The sequence below is a fragment of the Passer domesticus genome, chromosome 7 (genome assembly GCF_036417665.1).
Source record: "Passer domesticus isolate bPasDom1 chromosome 7, bPasDom1.hap1, whole genome shotgun sequence".
Classification (NCBI taxonomy): domain Eukaryota; kingdom Metazoa; phylum Chordata; class Aves; order Passeriformes; family Passeridae; genus Passer; species Passer domesticus.
Genome location: NC_087480.1, coordinates 39139731 through 39157710, shown reverse-complemented (window position 1 = coordinate 39157710; position 17980 = coordinate 39139731). Strand labels below are relative to the sequence as shown.

The 17980-nt window shown below is 46.7% G+C and overlaps 1 protein-coding gene across 11 annotated transcripts in view; it reads left to right on the top strand.

Annotated features, from left to right (window-relative positions):
- The first annotated feature begins 3834 nt into the window (after nucleotides 1–3834).
- SMG7 (SMG7 nonsense mediated mRNA decay factor) overlaps nucleotides 3835–17980 on the top strand; it is a 50578-nt gene continuing 36432 nt past the window's right edge. For 3 of the 11 annotated variants that reach the window (XM_064427823.1, XM_064427824.1, XM_064427815.1), the window contains exon 1: nucleotides 3837–4007. In XM_064427823.1, coding sequence (XP_064283893.1) covers nucleotides 3979–4007 — 29 coding nt within the window. In that variant the 5' untranslated portion in view covers nucleotides 3837–3978. Of the gene's footprint in view, nucleotides 4008–9319; nucleotides 9450–9640; nucleotides 9727–11022; nucleotides 11181–17980 lie in introns of those variants that run through there. The other 8 variants (XM_064427816.1, XM_064427817.1, XM_064427819.1 and 5 more) reach the window with 8 other exon arrangements.

Sequence of the window (17980 nt, the reverse complement as noted above, 5' to 3'; positions counted from 1 at the left end):
TTTCAGGCCGAGCAGCAGGAGAATGTGATGTCCCAGAGACACAGAAGCTGAAGTTTGGCACAGAGGGCAGTCCCGTGCCACCTCTGTGTGTGAAAACAGGGGCAGAACATCCACACACAAAGGAGAGACCTTGGACTCAGTGAGCCTCACAGGACAATTAAAGATGTTAGTGTTAATGAAGAAAGATGGAAGAAGCTCCACATGGTCCACCTCTCCACTGTTGTCTTAAAGGACCTGGAAGCAATCTCTTCTGTTCCCCTGACTATCTGGTAAAGACCATCTGGGAATGATGGTCCTTGCTCACATCTTAGAGGTGTTTTGAGGATAGATAAATGCATCCAAGGTCTGTGAAATGGTGACAGAGGCAGCTGCAGGATGTAAAATGGATTCACGTTTGGGACTACAAGACTTTCCCTCTGGAGAGCAGAGCAGATTCACCCCAGGGCATTTTGGCTGCATTGTGGCTGAGGGCTGGGATTATTCAATGAGTTCACAGTGTCTCTGGTCTACCCTCCTTCTCTGGGCACCAAATCCTTTCCCATGCTCTGATATTAATAAAATTATAGACTACAGTTATTGACCCATAAATAACAAAGAAGATAATACAAGTTGACCTCTATGAGAAATCTTCTTCTTTTATCACAAATCTCTTGGAACAAAACTAAGGGGAGATTGACTTGGAAGTCCCCCTGAAACAGAAGGGAATTATCCCCTTGTTGTGTGCAACAAAAGGCTTGAACTAGAATTTCATAAGGAATAGAGCAGAGCAATCAGCAGCAATGTAAAGCCCCCAAAAATGTTATGTGGGACAAACTGATGGCAAATCTGGGGTTGTGAAAGAGACTTCTGAGAGTCAAGAAGAGAAGGTGTGGGAGAGAAACTCATGTACACATTGCCCTAATGGACAGATGTATTTCAACAGTGCAGAAACTCAGAGGGAAGCAAAAGACCACACAATTCAGAGAAAAAGCCCTGAAAAACAAGGAAAAGTCTGCAAAGATTGTGACATCCTTTGCTTCTTTGTCTGGAAGATATTAAAGAGGAGTGAGAAAAGGGGAAGGGAGACTGTGACTGGGCAGGTTGTCCTGATGGACCACAGGTTTCTCCGTGCAGCTGCCCTTAGGTGCAGCTCTGCTTGGCAACTTACATTGGCATTAAGCAAGTTAAATAGCACTGGCAGTGACACCCAACAGGTTCTCTTGGAAATATCCAGGGCTGCCTGTTCTGGCCCCTGGGAACCTCTCTGGTCTTTTGGAGCGGCTCTGAAAGTGCTTTGGACCCAGACAAGACCAAACAAGGCAGCCACTGAGTTGATGCTGCCACTCTTTGCTTGTGCCTGACCCAGCACGAGCGTGATGCCTCCAGGGAGCACTTTGTGGTCATCAGGAAAGGATACAGGAATTGGGATTGTTCACCTGGAGAAGAGAAGGTTTTGGGGTGACCTAATTGTGACCTCCAAGTAGCTGAAGGGAACTGGTTGGAAAGATGGAGAGGGACTTCGGGCAGGGGCCTTGAGCAACAGGACAAGGGGCAATGCCTTTATTCATACTGACAGAGGACAGGGTTAGATGGGATATCAGGAAGAAATTCTTTCCTCTGAGGGTGGTGTGACACTGCCACAGGGTGCTCAGAGAGGCTGTGGCTGCCCCATCCCTGGAAGCATTCCAGGCTGTGCTGGATGGGGCTTGGAGCAACCTGGGCTAGTGGAAGGTGTCCCTGCCCAAGGCAGGGGGGCTGGAATGAGGTGAGCTCTGGCAGTTTGAAGCCATTCCCCCTTGTCCTGTCACTCCAGGCCCTTGTCCAGAGCCCCCCCCATCTTTCTTGTGGGCTCCTTTGGGTACTGGAAGGCCACAGTCAGGTGTGAGATGCCCTGGTGGAGCCTGCTGGATGAGGAGCAGAAGGACAAGGCTCCCAGCCTGGGGAGAGGCCTGGACAATGCGCCCTGAGAGATGCAGCTCCTAAGAGCACTGATCCAGGACATGAAATCTCAGAGCAGGAACTCAGCCTGGTTCAGCCCAGGACAGGCTCCAGGCAGGCAGGAGCAGCCCCAGTTTGCCCGGTGCTGAGCCAGTTTGCTCCTGCTGTGCAGCTGAGAGGCTGCAGGGATGGAGCTGAGCCCCAGCCCCTGCTGCAGCACCTGCCTGAGGGGCTGCACAGCATTCCATGGGAGCTTTCCCATGGCTCACTGCCCAGCCCTGCTTGCACTGAAACCAGGAAAACCATTCTGCTCCCGTTTGAACACGTGGGGCCTGAAAATAATTTCCTTAAACACGTTCCTTTTTTCAACCTGTAAAAATGTGGGGGATTTATTTTCAAAACATTTCATTTTTTCCTCAGATCACTTACAGACTCAAATGACACAACTTGTATTAGCCAGCCACCTCGTGCTCATCCCAAATTCTCCTCTGCCTCATTTCTTCAGGCTGCCTCATTTGCTCAAATAGACACTGAACTTAGTGGGATTTTTCCTGCCATAAAAAACTAAATTGGAGCACAAATCAAGTCACCAAGTCAGCATGGGAGGTGGGACACATGGGATAAATGGTGGAAATACTGTAAATATTGAGCTGTGATAGAATGTTGCACCCAGGTACAAGGTTACTGCCTGATGTGCCCCTGTCCTGGCTCTCTGCCGAGGTGACCCTGCCTGGAGCACTGTGTCCAGCTCCAGAGCCCCCAGCACAGGAAGAACATGGAGCTGCTGGAGCGAGTCCAGACAAGGCTACCGAGATGATCAGAGGGGTGGAGCAGCTTTGTTATGAGGAAAGGCTGGGGGAATTGGGGTTGTTCAGCTTTGAGAAAATACACTTCAGTGTGACCTAATTGTCTCAGGACAGGAGAGACCTGGAGCTCCTGGAGCAGGTCCAGCAGGGGCTGGAGGTGAGAAGGGCGTGGAGCAGCTCTCCCGAGGGCCCTGTGGCTGCTCAGCCTCAAGAGCAGAGCCAGCTGAGAGGGGCCCTCATCCCTGTGTGTCCCTGTGTGCAGGGAGGGCTCAGAGCAAGGACCAGGCTCTGTCCCTGGGGCCCAGCAATGGGACAGGAGACCATGGGCAGAAATGGATGCCCAAGGAAGAACTTCTTTCCTGTGCAGTGACCAAGCACTGGAACAGAGACCAGAGAGGCTGTGGAGTCTCCCTCACTTGGAGGTATTCCAGAGCTGTCAGGACACAATCCTGTGCCATGTGCTCTGGAATGACCCTGCTTGAGCAGAGAGGTGGGACCCAATGACCCACTGTGGTGTCTTCCAACCTGCCCCATTCTGTGTTTCTGTAATTCTGGGACGGGGCTCCCGCCAGTGCCAGGTGTCTCCCGGCAAGCTGTCCCTGCCAGCAGTGACCAGGCCGGTGGCAGCGGTGACCAGGCCGGCTGTGGCTGCAGCGGTGACAAGGCCGGTGACCAGGCCGGCTGTGGCTGCAGCGGTGACAAGGCCGGTGACCAGGCCGGCTGTGGCTGCAGCGGTGACAAGGCCGGTGACCAGGCCGGCTGTGGCTGCAGCGGTGACAAGGCCGGTGACCAGGCCGGCTGCGGCGGGGCCCGGCCGGCGGATGCAGGCCCGGGATGCGCCGCGGTTGCCATGGCGACGCCCCACCGCCCCCTCGGTTGCCATGGCAGCGGGCGGGGGAAGGGTTTGCCGGTGGCGCCGCCGGAAGTGCCGGCGGGGGCGGGGTCCGGCCCGGAAGCGCGGCCGGCGCGGCGGGAGGGCCGCAGCGGCTCGGCGGGGCGGCGGAGCGGCGGGCGGGCGCCGCCGGGGCCGGAGCGGCGAGGCCGGGGCTGCCCGGGCCGCCGAGGGGCCGGAGCGGCGGGGCGCGGGCGGTCCTGCCCGCCCGGAGCGCAGAGCGGGGACACCCCGCCCCTTCCTCCCCGCGGGCCCTGCACGGGAAGATGGCGGCGGCGGGAGGCGGCGGCGGCGGAGGCGCGGGGGCGGCGGGCCGGCCCGGGCTGTGAGAGCCGCGGCGGGACGGGCGGCGAGCGGCGGAGGATGAGCCTGCTGTGCGCGCAGTATCTCCGGTGGGTGCCTCCGGGGCGCGGCGGGCGGGCCGGGCCGCGGCCGGGCGGGCCGGGAGCGGCGGGCGGCGGGCGGGCTTGGAGCCCTCGGGCCTCGCCGCGGCGTGCGGGGCAGCGCGCCGGGCCGGGCCGGGCTGCGGGACACGGCCGCCGCGCTCCCCAGCCCCGCGGGCCGCCGGGCTCGGCTGCCGCATGGCCCAGGGCTCCCCAGCAAGGTCACGGCGGTGGGAGAGCGCGGCGGCTTCCCTGCCGGAATTCCCCGCCGCTGGCCGGGCCTCGGCGGGGTAACCCAGCGCTGCGGAGCGAGCGGCGAGCGGAGCCCGGCTGTGGAGCGGGAGCAGCGCCCGCAGCCCCGGGAGAACGGGAGCAGCGGGAGCCGTGCCTCGGCCCTCGCCATCGGCTGGGAGTCCTCGGTCACGGCTGGCACAGCGGGCACGGTCAGCGGAGGGCTGGGAGAGGAGCGAGGCTGCCGGGGCTGTGCGGTGAAACAGAGCCGCTCCTGAGTCCCTCAGGTGAAGAGCACAGATAGCTCCCGTTGGTACCGGCAGAACTTTGATAGGCTTTGGGGTGAACTTATACCCAAATGCTGATTCTCTAGTGTTTTTGTAAACCAATGCCATGAGCTACAAATGGCTTTTCAGTAGCTGTAAAGTACTGACTGTCCAGGTTGGTCGTGTTGTGTCGCCCCTGATGCTTCCAGAACACCTCCTGGAAGAGGAGTAGGTGTGCCAGAAGAGCATGCACATTCCTTCTGAGGAGCTCAGGGCTTGGGAACGATTTAGAAGGAGTGAATTCAGTGAGGATTTTACATTTTGAAAGCACTTTGTCTACAAAGTTCTGACACACTTCAGCAGTCTGCTGGTCCTCCAAATTCCTCCCTTCCTCCTCATCTTGTCTTTTACCTCTGCTTCCTTCTGTTGTCCCAGATCCCACCTCAAGCTGATTTCTTCAAAAAAGAAAAAAACGTAATCTTTTTTATCTCATAGTGCATTTATGTTCTTTTGCCCTTCCAGGTGAGTACAGCTGTGCTGTCATGAAACTTCATCCTTTCTTTCCTCTTACATTATGACAATGCTTTATTATTATCAATCTTCTATCAGTAAAAGACTTGTTTTTTATTATAGGACGTGTCTTAATAATATTGTAGCATCTGGCTGCTGTCCCTTCTTGTGGCTGCAGGTGTCCTTTGGGTTGTGGGAGGCTGTGCCATGCTGCACATGGCCCTGCTCCTGTTACCTTCCTGCACCACCAGGCTCTGCCTTAGCATTGTGCTGTGCCAAGCTGGAAATCCTTCCTGCAAGCTGTGGGCAGGAATCACCAGTTTCTCCTCTCTTTGTTCCTCCCACACTTCAGCTCATCCTGGGTTGTTCCTGCTTTTTCCTGGCTGCTTTGTTTATATTGTGCCAAAGCAACAGGACTGAAGCCTGTGCTCATAACTAAAGTGTTACAGTCAGTGTTTCTGTCACCAAGAACTTCTCTCTTCCTAAAACAACAGGGCAGTCCCCCTGCTAAACTTCTCAAGAATTCTTGAGATGTAGCAGTAGTCCATCATCTTCCTCCTGCCTCTGAGGACCATTTGGGTTTGTTCTCTGTGCAGAAGGTGTGCTTGGGGAAGGTTTCCTTGGAAAGCTGTGAAATGCTTCTTGCACCCACAGAAGGTACATTTCAATTGTTTGATTTGCATAGGGCAGAAATGCAGCTGCAGATTACTGCAGCCCAGGCTCATAAAGGGAACTGGGAATTAAGCCTCAGACTCTCAGAGCCAGTTCTGTTAGTCCTCTGTCTTAAGGAGGAGGGCATCCTCCTTTTTCCTGTGGCAGGACAGGCTCAATCCAGCTGTAATGAAGAAGGAATAGACCAAAGGGTCACAATGTGAGAGGGCAGCTTAACAAAACGTTGTGCTAAGTGAAGACATGAGGCAGGTAGTCTCTGCTGTCTTCATTGTCTTAACACTAAGGAGACACAGAAAAGTTTCTGCACGAAATAATTTTTCTGTGTATTTGCATTTTAGACAGAAATGAGACAGATTTCTGAGGTGACCATGTAATGATTGAATATCTAGTGAAATAATGACTCTGCAAGAATCAAGCTGTTAAAAAGGTGAGCAGGGAAGAATGGACTTTTAGCTGGACTACCTTAACTCTTCCACTTCTGGGTTCTTGCTGTCTGTATGTGTGTGAATCAGCTATTTTAAAATGCTATCCTTGAGGGACTGTGCCCCTTCAATCAACCTGTGAGAACTGAGGAACATATGAGCCCCCTACAGAAGCCTGCCAGGAAGAGCAAATAAGGTCAGGCTTCATGTACTGAGTCTTTGAAAAGTTGCGGGACAGTCTGTTTTTTAGTCATGTTCCTATGTTGCAATAGATTCTTGGAATTTTTGCTTTTCCAGTTTTATCCTTTTGAAAGTCACCTGTCAGGAGTGTTAGAGGGTATTCTCTCCCATCTGGTTTCCTACCTACTTCATTGGAGTCATTGTTTGAGTCACTTCTCAAAGACTTGCACTGCATCTGGTGAGGTGAGTAGGCCTTTCAGAGGGTTCTTTTAGGAGACAAGAACATAAAAGATGTTTTAGGAAACAGGGGCACTGTTCAGTCTCCCTGTTCCTGGGAATCTGTTCATTGCATCTGCCTGAAAATTTGTATCCATGCTATTTGTGCTGCTTGGGGGATCTACAAGTACCCCCCACAAATCAAATTAATCTCACAGGGCACTTGTCTTGAAGTAGACATTTCATGTATCCTGCTAGATGTAAAAGAAGTCCCTTTTAAGCAAAATATCACTGATAGGATTTCTAACACAGTAGCACAGAAACTTCTGAGCTCATCCATTTTATAAGCCAGTGCTGAGCTTTAGTCCATGTTTATTCACTTTAGAGAAATGATCTTCAGTGCCAATTTTATGTGTTAATGTTCAAAAGGAGTTAACTAGGATTCAGAAGTTTAGCAGTTTGACATGTGATTGTCTCAAGTGCATTTCAAAAAGATGGGAGCTCAGTTACCAGTTAAACGTGGCGTTGCTCTGGTAAACTGGCTTTTAGCACAAGCACAAATGTAGAACAAAAGCTGCTTGAATTACAGGGCTTGAACATTGCTTAGAAATTCCAGTGCTGATGAACCAGTAGGTAGTTTCCTGTAGCCTTATGACGAGGCTATAACCAAATTCATTAAAGGTTTGGCTGCTTTAATAATTCAAATTGTGGGTCTCTTTTTCAAAGACTCATCAGTAGCTCCATTAGCTGCTGTGTCTCTTCATGGTTACTCCTTTGCTGTCTGCCAGCCTGTGACACACCTCTTTGCAGTGTTTCTTCTCTGTTAAAGGAGGAGGCTAGAGCAGAGGTAATTGCAGTCTGTGTGTGAGCATGTTCTGGTACTCATTCCTGCTCAGGATGATGTAGAGGTGATGCTTGTCCGTGCTGGAAAGGCACCAGCCAGCATACTGCTTGCATGAGTCTCAGCGAGACTAAGTCAGTTATTTAATTATCTTGGGAGTATATGAAGGAAAAAGTTAGTAAAGCAACCTCTTAATAGAGAACCCTGTGTCCCTGCAATGGACTTCTTGGACTTGGCAGGGTCACAGGGCTGGAGGAGAGGCCTCAGGAGGCTCACAGCAGGGACAGCTCTGGGCTCAGACCAAGTGCCCAGGGCTTGAAAACCTCCAGGGATGGAGACATTTCAGCCTTTTGGGGCAGCTTGAGTATCCCTGTGGTGGAAAAGATTTTCTGTACATCCAGTCTGAACCTCTCCTGTTTTATCTTCTGCCCATTGTCTCTTGTGCTCCCACACAGAGAGCCTGGATGTATCTTGTCAATCCCCTCCCTGGAGGCATGTGGCCTGTGTGGGTGCCCTGGAGCCTTCCCTGCCTCTGACTGACCTAGCCTGGCCCACAGCCTCTCCTCCAGGCCCAAGTGCAATTGCTCCAGCCCTGACTGGAGCCTTGCTCCAGTTGTTACACTGCTCTCTTGATTTGTCTTCCCTCCAGCTTTTTGTTTTCTGAAATGATTAATGCTACTTTCGTACAGTGTTTACTCTTGAATTTTAAGCAGTGGAGACATAGTGGGGCCTGCTTTGGCCTTCCAGGAGAGACCTTGATGTTTTCTTTGGGGAACATAGTCTCCCTTCTAATTTTGTCTTTTTTTCTCTATACAAGATGTCTCTACCATTTGATAACTAGAATTTCTGCCAGTATTTATTATGAGCAACACTTCTTATTCTTCTTTGAAGGTGAGAATAATGATTTAAAAAGGCAATGATTGGTGATGGCTGCTATTTACTTAGGATCAACAAGCTTTTAGTGGTGACCTGTAAAGTAAAAAGAATCACAATCAAAAAAGTGTCAAGCAATTCCCCACTGAGGTTTCTGCTGAAGGAAATACATCTTGCTGAGAGCCCCAAGACACACACCATACTCCTCAGGTGTCTGGGCAGCAGTTACTTGTTCCCTTTATGCTATCATGGGCATCCAAATGCCCATTCCTAGGAAGGCAACAAGGCTTGTTTCAAGTCAACAAGTGTGATGAAGTTGATTACTGACTTATAACGTGGTTATTAATAAGTTATTATAACTTAGTGAAAGTTAGCTGGCTAGGTGATGATGTTTGTGTGATCCAGATGAGTGAGAGAGAAGCAGGCAGAGCCCAAGTGGGGTACAGCAGCACTTGCAGAACTTCCCCTCAGCTGTGGTGAGCTTGTTTCTGTGCTGGGGTTTGAGCAGGCTCCTCTGTAGGGAGGTGACTGCAGGGATGGCAGTGCCTGTGCAGGTTTGCAGGTGCTGGGCACGTTTTCCTGCTGGAGGGACTGGCAGGAAGGTGGACACGTGCCAGAGAGAAGAGGGCTGCAGTAACCAGAGAATGTGACTTGCTTAGCCCTTGGCAGAAGCTTGGCCATGCGAGGGTGGGTTTTAAACTTGAACAGCTCTTGATGGAAGTTTGTCACTCTCCCTCACCCTCAACCCTGATGTGATGGCATAAGTTTATAAGTTTATGGCCAAGTCTAAAGAAGCTGAACTGGGGAGCCACACTTTGGTTCTTTAGTTTTGTTTTTTACCCATGGGGTTTGGTCCAAGTTGGTTTCCTGATCCCATTCTGTTACTACAGATGTGCTGACAAAAAGGGTGAAGTTGTGTGCAACGGGATTGAAGCACTGATGGTTAAGAGTGGGGTGGGACTGCTGGAGTGATAGTGCTCATTATCAATAAAGTGCTCACTGAGCCACAACCCTAGTAACCAGTGTCCTGTTTGCTAGCATATGGCTGTAGCTGTATATAGAACATCATCCTTATAGAATGTACCTGGTCTCACTGTCAACAAACCATACCCCACTTTCCAGTCTGGACTGAGTCTCCCCTTGCTGCAGAACACAGTGTATGCTCTTACTGCACTCTTGGTGCTCTGCTGTGAGGTTACTTGCACCACAGTGTTCCAGTGACCTAGAAGTGCAGGTTAGTGTAAGTAAAGATACAGCTTTATTTATTTATTTAGTTGTATATTTTTGATGGCAGGCATGATTCCTGTAGCAATTAGTTCTTGTTCTAACCTGCATATTCCTATGTAGCTTGATCTTTATTGGAAAAGAGGAAGTTCTGTTGTGGCAGTTAAACCAGGTGATGCTTGTCTGAAGTGTTAATGAGGGAGGGCACCAAAGCATTTTAAGAAGGCTGCCCCCATCCCTGAGTGTGGGGGTTGGAGGAGTTTTTTCCCTCAGTTTCTCCATTTCAGTGCATGGTAAGAAGGTACATTTTCTTGGTGAATTAGTATTCTGGATACTTGTAAAGTCTCTTTCTTCTATCCTAAGAAGTCGTAACAAGTAACCATAGCTTGGTCCAGTGAGATTTTGGATTCTGAATAAGCTGATCTGGGCACTGAATTGTATCACAAACTTTTAAGTTCAGCAACTTAAATCTGTTTAAATAAGTGTATCTGGAAACTGAAGTGTCCCTGCTTTTTTTAGTTTGCCACATTGGCCATTGTGGGCATTTCCTGTTGGAGAAATAAAGGTTGGGTTGATGGGAGAAGACAGTGACTTGATGAATAAATGCCTTGGCATGTTCCCTGCCCTCTCAGCCAGCAAAAATGAGTATGGAAGAGGAGTAATTGCAGTTCAAGTGCATGGTGGCTGGGGAGGGAAAAGAGGATAATTTGCTGATTTTGTTGGATGAGAGCTGCTGGGGATTGTAGAGGTTTAAGGGTTCTTCATCTTCACAACATTAGCAGAGATTCACTCATAGCAGCGGGCTGGTAGAAGAGCAGTTAAAGAATGAAGCTATAATTTGTAAGGAATATATGTGGGAGGACACTAGTTGTTGCTTTCATTACTTTAAACTTGAGGATTATCCCCATCTTACTGGAAAAACTGTACAGCTGCTGTCAGACAGGAGGGGAATAAACCCACAGATTTTTTCCTTAAAATCATTAGCAGAGATGCATACTTTGATTCTGTACTTTTTAATGTATTATGAGGGAGGTCATAGATTTCAGTGGTGTTTGGGAAAACAGGTTTTCCTGTGCTCAGGGAGGGATATGGTATCTTATTTCTGTGGACAGAATAGAGGAATAACAGATTGTTTGTTGTGAAGTGATGTGAGGACTCTGGGCTGTCGTTTCTCAGGATTCCAGGGTGGAGGGCTGGTGGCTTTGTTTGTGTGTGCCTGCTGAGCACTTGAGTTGTTGCACTGGGCAGAGTATTGCTGGAAGCATTACAGCTGTTCTGGAGTCGTCACCAGCTGCCACTTGTGCAGCCCTGCTCCAAGTCCTGCCTTGGGGCCACATTTCTAGACTTGTCTGCCCACTGCTGCTCTTCCTTTTTGAATTTCAGATGAATTTTTCATTGTAAACTTGGGCACTTCCCAGATGACCAAATGAGGGGGAAATGGCTTAAACAGTGCTCTGATGCTGGGTATTTAAATTCCTCTGAGTTAAATCAGCAGGTACTTGTTCAGATCAATGTAATCCTGTGAGCTGGGGTGGAATAAACTTTTTGGAGTGACATTAGGTGTGCTTTCTCTTCTTTCTGTATTCCAGTCGGACTTCTCTTGGATGATTCACACTGGCTTCTCCACTCAAGGGATTATCATAAGGAACCAGAAGGCTGAGGAGTCTGAATCTCTTGGGATTGTTACAGAGCTGTGGGTGACACACTGAATTTCACTGATGGGACTCAAATCAGAGATACCCTTGAGGTACTTAGGAGTCCTGCTAGAATTAATACTCTCTTCCATCTTCAGGGAAAACAAAGATAATGTTTCTGAAAGTACTTACGATGTCCTGAATACATCAGCAGTCTATTTCTCTTTTTTTAATTTCATTGTTTTTTGTGCTGAAAGTGTCCTCTGGTGCTCAGCCTCATTGAAGAGTTTTCTGCTTCATCTAGTGGTGGTATGGGTAAAGCTGAGTTTTATTTTATTTCTCCCCCTCCTCTCCTCTGAAGCATTGTCTGTTTTGAATCTGCAGGCTCTGCTTGGCTTACAGCTAAATTATCTGAGAGCTACTCTCTAGCTGTTAGAAAATGAGAAATTCATTCTGAGTGTGGAACCTTTAAGACTGATTCTGTCAAAGTAGTGTGAGGAACATTTCTTGAACTGCTTAAATGAAGCTACTTTTTTTTTTTCCTCTGGAAAACAGAAAAACAGGCCTTTTGGGCATTAAACATCTTTATTTCAGACTTTGGTGTTTCATGATATCTTGATTTAATGAGGCCTTGAGAGTAGTTCCTATTTGCTCAGGCTATGGCAAAGGGCAGTTTGTTTGGAGCCTGCCTGTTTTGGGCTCCCTGGGCCCTCCTGTAGTCTGTGCTATGTTATTTACCACATCTTAACTTCCCTACACATGAAGAATAAACGAATTTTTGATTAGTCTGTTGGGAAGATCATTTTCTCCCTTTGTTTTATGATAGTTCTGTAAATTTCACTCTGTTGCAGTGAAATTCTCCTGGTATTTGATTTGCCATGTCGTGTGTTGGTCTTGCCATGATGTGGAGAAAGCATGTGGATATTGCTGTGTGTCAAACAGCTGTGACTCTGTGATGATCCTTTTTTAACCTAAACAGCCTTTGACAGCTTTGGTTCCTTCTGCAGACAGTTCTGGTTTTGGCAGGGCCTTTGGGCATTCCTGCTCTTAATTCAAGGTACGCTTGAGCTGTTATGAGGGATCTTAAGGGCAGATTTTCCAATAACTGAAAATGGAAATGCTAATCCTCTATACCTATGGAGGAGGAAGAATTGGACAAGACTTCTGGCTGTTGAAGTTGTCTGTCTTGAAGTAGTGTAAATACTTGTTGATGACAATGCCATGACCAAACTTGTCACCTTGTGAGCAGAGGGACTTGATCCAGACAGATATTCCCAGGAAAAAGCCAATCTGTTGGTAAGAATAGTTTTCAAAGGATTTGAAAGTTTGCATTTATAAGTATTAAAGAAAGACTCAGACCCACCAAAAGTGTATAAAAATGTGACAACTGAAGCAGCTCTTAGAGCTCAAAACTACTGCTTCAGTTACTAGAAAAATAAAGGAAATATTATTTCAATTTTTAAAAAAGTTGAGATCTCTATATTGGTTAATGGTTGTAAATTCAGTTATTAAAATATGCAGAGTAAACTTGCAGTAAAAATCTAGAAGGATTTAAATTTGTCTTAATACCATTGAAAGGTGTAATGTTGAACATATATGTGAAATCTTTAACTAGAAAAAAAGTGATAAGCCTTACTATTCATTGTTGACATGCATCTGAATTATTTAATCAAGACTTAATTTATGAGCATGTCACACAGATTATGCCAGGGCATGAAGGTCTGGCAGATATTCCACCCAGCTTGAACATACCATGGCTATTTAACTTAGAGATTCATTTTGTTTTGAGGTAAATGGTAGGAGATATGGCAAAGATGTCTGCAGGGGATTGTGGCTTGCTCTGACTTCAGCTGGAATACTTGTTTGCTGGTTTTGACATCAAGGACTAAAATAATCTTCAATACTTGAAAGTAACAGAAAAATATTTCCAGTGTGTTTCTAATGAAGATGTCAAGTGCTTGCTGGTGCTGCTTGTGCAACTACAGACTGTTTTGGTCCCTTCCATCACAGATGGCCAGTCAGAAGTCAGCACTGAAACAAGTGCTGTGTCTGCCTTAACATTATGTTACGTGCTAAGAATTTGGGGATCCTCATTCAAGATCAATTAAAATTCTGTACTCTTTCATTAAAGATGATTGCAAAAATGTATCTTCTGTCCTGCATAACTGGTTGTGTCAATTCCTGAAATAATTCTTTGAGAACTGCTATGCTGGAGCATTAGGTGATGTGGGTCAAGAGTGTTTTGTCTTCAGGAAGGACAGATCCAAAAGACATGAAGATCTTTGGGCCTTTAAGGACTCAGGTACAGGAAATTTTTTGTGTGTAATGGAAAATGCTCTTGAACATTTGGATTTCAGATTTTGGTGTTAAAGCAGTATGATTCACCTCATTTCCCTGCTTTATTGTCGAATGTTGAAGCGCAGTGCCAAAATCATTCTATTTTCAAACTTGTTTTGGACATGCTGGTGTACTACACAAAACAAATCACTATGAAATCCAGTCTATAGTTGATTGCAAAGTGGAATGCATGGGCTGCATTGGCTTGTGCAGCCTGAGTAACACACAAATGTTGACTTAGTAACTGGTAACTATGTAGTCACATGTTGAATCTTTTGATGGCATTGTGTCTTCTTGCTTAATATGCCTCAAAGATTCAGGGAATGCCCTCTCGGAGTGAGGACAGCCACTACCCTTCCCCATGTTGCAAAAGCAGCAGTGGGTTGAGCAAGGCTGGTGATTTTTGCTGTGGGATTTGGTGGTAGGAAGGAGCTGGAATGGGTGAAGCCAAGGCACAGAGCAGCTCCTGAAGGCAGGACATAGTGCCATGTGGGAATGGTTTGGCAGTGTCCAGGGTGCTGCTTTGGGCTGTGGAGGTGATTTGGTAGGACTTCAAAAACAAGCAACTAAATGGTTGTCAGAAATAGTATCAGAGTGATGGAATGGGCTGTATAACCTTTTGAGGGCCTTTCTAGGCTTATGATTTGATCTTCAGGTGGGATGTGTTAATCCATTGCTATGGAGCCTTTTCTTCAGCCTTTGCAGAAGATAATGAAGTCTGGTCTGACTGCTGAAAGGGAGAGTGCAGTCTGGAAAAATGCACTCATGTTATTCTTTTCTACAGTTTATGTTTAGTAAAGGTCTGCTAAGCTCCCACGTTTTTCCATATATGATTCATAAAGCAGATACTGATTTGTAGTCAGCTGAACATCATGTGAACTTTTCTGACATAGAATTAGAAAGGACTCTGTCTTGAGATTTAAATTTGAAATAATTTTTTAAAATAAAAATATTTAGGCCTTACAAGTAGATTTAACCTTGGGAGTTATAAATTTACTCAGATGCTTGCTCCTAACCAATCCATTAGTTTTCAAAACAGGAAAGGAGGTTACTGGTTAACTGGGAGTACCTGGCAGCACCCAGTGGAGCAATGGATGGTGGCAGCAGACCTGTTCAGAGGCAGTTTGGGCCTGCTGGAGCAGAGCTGCACAGGTCAGCTGGACTGGGGCCATGGAGCTGCTTCTCTTCAACCAGGCTGGATTTCCTCCAGACCTGTTGGTGTTTGACAGGCCTCAAAAGCTTCAAGCTGCACCTTTCCTGGAGAGGAGAAGTCTTGTAGTAGTGTATCCATCTGCTTCCCTCCTTCTGTGCTAATAACATTGGCTAGATCTGAGGTGGTTGGATTGGTCATAGGTTGCCCCTTCAGCTGAATACAGAACAGAGTAACTTCCCATATTCCAGGGGTACCATGTGTTTTGGGGATGGACTTGGGTATTGTAGCCACCAGCCCTTCTGGATGAGCCACTCCTGAACTGAGGAGAGCCAGCAGCAGAGGACTGCGGGTGAGTCGTGTGTTGCTAAGCCAGAAATTATTTGAATATTCTCTGCTTGGAAAGTAAGTTTATCTCAGAACAACATTGCTATGTGTTTGTGATAGAGAATGGGGAGCAGCTAATGAGACTCCTGTAAATGATTGGCAGTGATGTACTGAGTACCCATTTAATTATCATAAATGGAGGATATAATTCTTCCTGACTGGTGTTCAGCCTTCTGCCATTGCTGTGCTTTCAGAGTATGGTTTGCATGTAATTTCAAGATGGAGAATTGAAAATAATTTCTAAGACGCAGTTTGCAATTAGAATCATACCCAGATGTAATCAGGGTGTGTTTTTTCAAGGCTTGTGTGTACCATGTGGTGTCCTTCCAAACCTCTTAATAATGAAAAGCTTTTTAAAACTTTTGGGTATGTCATATGTTTGTGCATAGATTTGTGTTTTGTGTGATGTAGACGTGATTGGGAGTTTATAAAATGAATGAGATTGGCAAAAACCAGTTTACAGTTACTGAATTACCACAATATTTAAATATCAGTCATTTTTTCTTTAAGGTTTATGTTTTGGAAGGCCTTGACTATCTGGGCATAGATCTTAGTATTAGGACTTGGAGAGCACCTGTTGAAACTGCTGAACTCCACTGTACCTGTCATAGCTAACTTGGTACAAACACAGTATGAGGGATTACTTGTGCTCTATTTCTGCCACCTCTGGATGGCAGAAATCTAATGGATTTGTTCTTTATCCATCTGCTGCTTAGCAATGAAGACAGTATCTCAAATTCCCAGTAACTAACACCTCTCAAATTATCATTTCTTCTGTGTTGGAGTCATTCCAGCCTTACTGAGCATAAAGGTCAGCATTTGCCTCTGTGCAAGGGCAATTTGAGGCAGGGATTGAGAGGAAGGGGTTCTGTAGGGAACACCAAAAACGAGCCAGAGATCTGAGTTTTAGATTCAAAGCTGTTAGTGGAGGTTGGAGGCAGCAGGAAACTTGTAGAGCTGAGGGTCAGAATGTAGATGCTGCAGTTGTTGCCCTCTTGATGCAAAGTGGAGTGGCCTTTCAGAGGGAAGTGTGTGCCACTGCTCTCCAGCTCTGGGGGCAGGTGAGGTGGCACATTGTGTCAGCATGGCAATGTGGCGCTGAACTGACTGTCATTTCCTGCCTTTGAACTGGATTCTCTGCACTTGTCTGGGAGATCCCATGCAGTGTCCAGGGAGGGCTGGTATCTGCTGCCTGACCTGACTGGGCTTCTGCAGGGCTGACTTGAAGAGCAGAACTTTCTGGAACTGATTTGATGACACCCATGTGAAGCTGATCTCCGTCCTCATATATCTGCATTTTCTGTAATTCTGGAAATGGTTTTCATTGGAAAAGTGATTAAAAAAAGCAGTGTTCACTTGTTCTAACATCTGTTGTCCACAGTTTCCAGCCCCTTAACAAAAGTGGTTTTACCAAGTCAGGAACTGTAATGTAGCAAATTACTGCTGGTGTTACTATAGATTTGTCACCACTGAGACCTGATAGTGTACGCTCTCATCAGGGTTTGAAAGAGAAAAAAAGGGTGTGAGAAGCAGCACCTCACTTCTTAAGATTTTAGAATGTTTATTGAACCACAAGAAGGGACTGAATAAGGAAAAAGGGGCAGTGCTGGTGCTTAGCTGCAGCCAGAGGCACACCACCCACACCCATAGCAATCCTTATTTATGCTATTGATAAGCCAACCCTCCCCACACGCACACTTGTGCATGGGTCACTGTTCTGACCTAGCTCCTCCTTCATCCCACCTCTCACAGTCTGTGCAGTCCTTCTTGCTTGGACTTTCCCAATGAACAACTTTCAACATTACAAAGTTTATATAAAAAACCCACCAGATCATAACAGACCTTCTTTTAGCCTTATACATTTAACATTCGCGAGAGCCAACACCACACCACGCATTTATTACGAGGGCATAGTTCAGGGGGTTTTGTCGTTGTTCAGAAAATAATTCTGTTGCTTCTTCTTGCTCAGTCTCAAAACCTTGTGTGAGTTATCATGGCAAGTTCAATTGTAAACCTCTCATATCCCTCTTAGGGCCATAGTCCTAAGAACTGGTAACCCTTCTGTGTGCTTCCCCAAAGTTCCTTATTGTGGGTGGTGAGGAGCAGAGCTTTGGTTTGGTGTCTGTCTTCCTTTAAGGGAGAGGCTGTCAATGACTGAGAGGATTGGAGGGCAATAATGAAGTTTTTGTGTGCTTATACCTTTAAGATTGCCTTAGATTTGGAAAATCTGTTTATCCAAGGAATGGTGTAAAGATTGGAGGAGATATACAGATGGATTATGTATTTGATCTTAAATGTTTTGCCTTTCACTTGTTCTCAGGTCAGCTGCAAAGCTGACATCTTGTCAGCCAGTGTAGCAAATGTGGTACTGTATGGATGGATGGATGTGCCAGGGTATTCTACAAAAGAAACTTTTTTACTGTTTCCTATAAAAGTTTTCTTTTGAAGGTATTCCTTAACATGAAAATATATCAATGTCTTGAATCGCCATACAAATTAAGTATCCATTTATTATTTCCTGAGCATGCTTTTTTTACAGCTAATAAATTCTTATTACTGTTCCTAAACCAGACTTTTTTTCTATACTGAAAATAGTGTCAGGGTTACTTTAGAGCTACACAGTCAGGTCCTGGAAGGTGAGCAAGGTAAAGGTGACAGGAGTTTTTGTGCTTGCTTTGTTGGACAGCATCCATTTAGAGGTTATTTTTATCCCTGCTGTCTTTAATAAAATTCCACATAACTAGTAGGTCAAGATGATGGGTTAAACAACAGCATAGTCAGTATTTTTTAAAAATTACTATGGAAACACAGCTGAACTTTCCTGAGCTAGTCCTGATGTTATATTTATTGCCAGCTGTTCTTGCTTGACTTGGAAAGTACCGGTTGTTAGGTATATAGTTTTCAGGTTACTCTCCTAGCTTAAATTTTGGGGTTCTGTGGAACAGATTGAGGTATTTGCTGATCCTGAATGGCTGGACCCATTTCTGAGGCACTTAGCTCACGTTCTGACTCCAGCTCGTGTAAGGAGGGGGAGAGCGG